This window comes from Geospiza fortis, unplaced genomic scaffold (assembly GCF_000277835.1).
Source record: "Geospiza fortis unplaced genomic scaffold, GeoFor_1.0 scaffold53, whole genome shotgun sequence".
NCBI classification, from domain to species: domain Eukaryota; kingdom Metazoa; phylum Chordata; class Aves; order Passeriformes; family Thraupidae; genus Geospiza; species Geospiza fortis.
The window spans coordinates 3,825,737-3,826,221 of NW_005054305.1; the positions used below are offsets into that span (position 1 = coordinate 3,825,737).

The following is a 485-nucleotide window of genomic DNA, read 5'->3' on the forward strand; positions in this document are numbered from 1 at the left end:
CCGCCGCTCACCGCGGGTCCGTCCCGTCGAGCAACGCTGATAGGCGCCGGGAGCGGGGGGACCCGCCGGGCAGGTGCGCTCCGGCCCGGAGGCTCCCCCGCCACCCCCGGCGCCCGTCCCACCTCCCCATCCCCGAAAAAGAAAGCACTCCGCGTGTGGAGCGGCTCTTTCGGTAGGGACGGACCGCCACCGAACTGCTACGACGCCTCGCACGTCCTCATTCCACAGTAACTTAAACACAGACCAAAAAGGAAAAAAAAAAAAGAAACCCCGCAAAGCGAAGGAAAGAAAAACCAAACAAAAACCCAAACGAAACCCAAACCCCCCCACACACAAAAGGCTCGGACTGTGCCTGCCCGCAGCACGGCTCAGACCTCGATAGGATGCTGCCGGGGAGCGGGCGGAGGACCCGGCCCCGTTCCCCGCCTGCCGTGCTGCCGCGACATCGCCTGACGCCCACCTCGCACCTTTAATCGGGCGCCCGG

General features: G+C 65.2%; 1 protein-coding gene across 2 annotated transcripts in view; it reads right to left on the bottom strand.

Moving 5' to 3' along the window:
- KCTD1 (potassium channel tetramerization domain containing 1) overlaps positions 1-485 on the bottom strand; it is a 100,355-nt gene that overhangs the window by 67,190 nt on the left and 32,680 nt on the right. Inside the window, exon 1 of one of the 2 annotated variants that reach the window (XM_031066530.1) lies at positions 375-479. The exons of the other annotated variant lie outside the window; for it this stretch is intronic. Coding sequence (XP_030922390.1) covers positions 375-446 — 72 coding nt within the window. The 5' untranslated portion in view covers positions 447-479. Of the gene's footprint in view, positions 1-374; positions 480-485 lie in introns of those variants that run through there. 2 annotated transcript variants of the gene reach the window in all.